This window comes from Bombus vosnesenskii, unplaced genomic scaffold, assembly GCF_011952255.1.
Source record: "Bombus vosnesenskii isolate JDL3184/JDL3185 unplaced genomic scaffold, Bvos_JDL3184-5_v1.1 scf7180000013309, whole genome shotgun sequence".
In the NCBI taxonomy this organism is placed as follows: domain Eukaryota; kingdom Metazoa; phylum Arthropoda; class Insecta; order Hymenoptera; family Apidae; genus Bombus; species Bombus vosnesenskii.
This window is the reverse complement of record NW_022882958.1, coordinates 13,254-16,129: the sequence shown is the minus strand read 5'-3', so window position 1 is coordinate 16,129 and position 2,876 is coordinate 13,254. Positions and strand designations below refer to the sequence as shown.

Sequence of the window (2,876 nt, the reverse complement as noted above, 5' to 3'; positions counted from 1 at the left end):
AACTGGTGGTACAAGCGGAAAGGGGGTGATTCTACGCGAAAAAAGAAGTCGAAAATATAGAATAAAAATTTTTCGTTCGAGGCTTTGTTTTCGAGAAAATCGACTTTGAATTTTCGCTCGGCACGCGTGCACTTTATCACGTCTCGTTATAACGGATCTCGCTGTAGATTTAAAAAAAGTAAAAAAAAAAGATATATAAAAAAAAAGATATAAAAGATGAGATATATATATATATATATATATATCTTGTGCATCTTTTTCCATTGGTTTTGAAGAAATGGCTGAAATTAACTTAAAACTAGATTAATTTAAACGAAATTGGAAGCTCTTATATAGACCCTACCTATCAGTAACCTAATTCTATCAAAAATCTAATGATTTCCTCATAAATGTTATCTATCAGAAATCTAAAGGATTTTTTTTATAATTCCTGTATATATGTACAAAAATTTAAAGATCTATTTATGAAAATACTATCGATATAAAAGCAAGCATGATTACCAACACTAAAGTGATACTTTATTTTGCCAAATTCCCGCCTAGCTGTCTCCTGATTGGCTGGAGCGCGAAATTGTATTATCATTAAAACAATATATTATAAAGTAAAATGTACGCATATACTGTTTTTTTCTCAATATTATTTAATCAAACATTAATTGCGAAATATGTATTATTTTTAACGCAATATTATTAATGTTATTAATCCTAGGAACTAATTTTCTTTTTCAAGTAACTTTTATGTTTTATTTCTTTTATATTATTAAATATTTCAACATATAACGTGGAATTATAAAACATTAAATTATTCAAATTTAGTATTATTGGCAACTTCATGTAAAAAATAATAATCACATGGCACATGCACACAATTATAATTTATACATAGAAGCTATAACAGCGTTTAAATATCTTTTAATTACAAATGTTCTAAATAATTCTGTTTTTTATATTATCGGATTGTATGTGGATAAACAACATGTTTTAATTTTACTTTAAATTTACTTTTATTATTTTGGCAATTTTTTACTTTAGAATTCTTCTAGTACATTCTTCTAGTACACCAGAATGCATCGTGATTTGTGCGCGTAGTTCGGTTCTTTTCCTCTTCATCATGGCGGTGAGTGTGGAAACTTTCGGTTTGGTTCGGGGTGAGGGTAACACGCGGACGGAGAGCACTGCGGAAAAAGTAAAGTGTGAAGGGAAAAAGGAGAAGGAAACACAAAGTGACACGAAGAAGGGAAAATAAAGGGTGAGCATACGAGGAGAAAGTGAAAGAAAAGCGAAAAGAAAACAGGGAAAAGAGAGAGAGATACAAATAAGAAGAACTAGAAGAGAAGAGGTTAGGAAGTCCGAAGCGCGGCAAACAAAGTAAGGTAGGGAAACGACAGATGGCGACAAACAGAGGAAGACCAAGGGTAAAGCGGGAGATAAGGCAGATTTTAAAAATACACTGGATAAATACAGCTTGTCAGAAAAAGAAACACCAAACAGGGAGAGAGGAATGGAGGTAATGATGGAACAAATGGAGAAAATGGAAAGAGGATTCGAGACAATGATAAAGGAAATAAAAGGTATAAGACTTATAGAATAGTTGTTTATAATACTAGCTCAAGAAATTAATATGAATAACATTAAACATCTTGATATCATAATTTATTGTTATAAAACAAGCCAATATTTCGAATATTTTTTATCTTTGTATACAGTATTTAAAATGAGCAGTTTTTATTAAATGAAGCGTATTGACAAACTTTTTTACAGGATGTAAAGGAAGTGACAGCAAAAAAAAGTGCGGAAAGAGCGAAAGGATTTATCCAAGAATGTGATGCGTGAAGTACGCATTCGTGAACTTTGTTTAAACATCTGTGTCGGTGAATCTGATGATAGAATCATTCGTGCTGCAAAGGTACCAATTATAGATGTTTTTTGTATTTTGTTCATTTCAAATTGTTTTAACTTCTTCGTGTTCTTTTATTACATCATAATTATTGACATATAAATATGTACGTACTATATACATATTAGAAACACACACATATATATGTTTCTATATCTCTAATAATAAAAGTTGGTTTCTTAAAAATTAATCTTTTTCGTAATTAAATATAGATTAATATAAATAACGATTTTCAAATTATGGAACAAATTTTTCATTTCTATTAAGATTTTTCAAATATTTGTAGGTGTTGGAACAATTAACTGGACAACAACCTGTTTTTTCTAAAGCAAAGCTGTGTGTTTATTTGGTATTCGCCGTAATGAAAAAATTGCAGCATATTGTACGGTAGGAGGTGCTAAAGCAGAGGAAATTCTTGAACATGGATTGAAGGTAATTCTATCACTGATAAGAATGTTTTACACTCAATTTCTTTTTAAGTGTTCAATTTTGCTTTTCCTTTTATAAAGGTACGGGAATATGAATTGAAAAAAGAAAATTTCTCTGGCACTGGAAACTTCGGTTTTGGTATTCAAGAACACATTGACTTAGGAATTAAATATGACCCCAACATTGCTACTTATGGCTTGGATTTCTATGTCGTACTTGGACGACCAGGTTAGTTTATTACCATTTGATATTCTATAATAAATCAATATATTAAATATATGCACATCTGGCATAATAGTTGCTACTATATTCAAGTTGTATCTATATTTATACAATATGTGCTAGAATATAGGTTTCATATTTGCAACTCATGCCTACTTATAATACTGGGTGTGTTACTTAAATGAAGCTACAGTTTATATTCATATTTATTTGAATATTAACATTGTTGTTATAATTCTATTTTGATAAATTAAGAGTTTAAACTGCAGAATATTTATCTGTTACGTCGCATGAGATGGTCCGTGCGACGTCCTCCATTGTCCGACCG

At 30.2% G+C, this 2,876-nt stretch overlaps 1 protein-coding gene across 1 annotated transcript; it reads left to right on the top strand.

Annotated features, from left to right (window-relative positions):
• Window positions 1–1,280: 1,280 nt before the first annotated feature.
• LOC117234794 (60S ribosomal protein L11-like) lies at window positions 1,281–2,559 on the top strand. The gene is given in 5 exon segments (XM_033496333.1): window positions 1,281–1,571; window positions 1,762–1,906; window positions 2,184–2,238; window positions 2,241–2,329; window positions 2,407–2,559. Coding segments are annotated over 4 exon segments (378 nt in total). The 5' UTR covers window positions 1,281–1,571; window positions 1,762–1,825.
• Window positions 2,560–2,876: the final 317 nt, after the last annotated feature.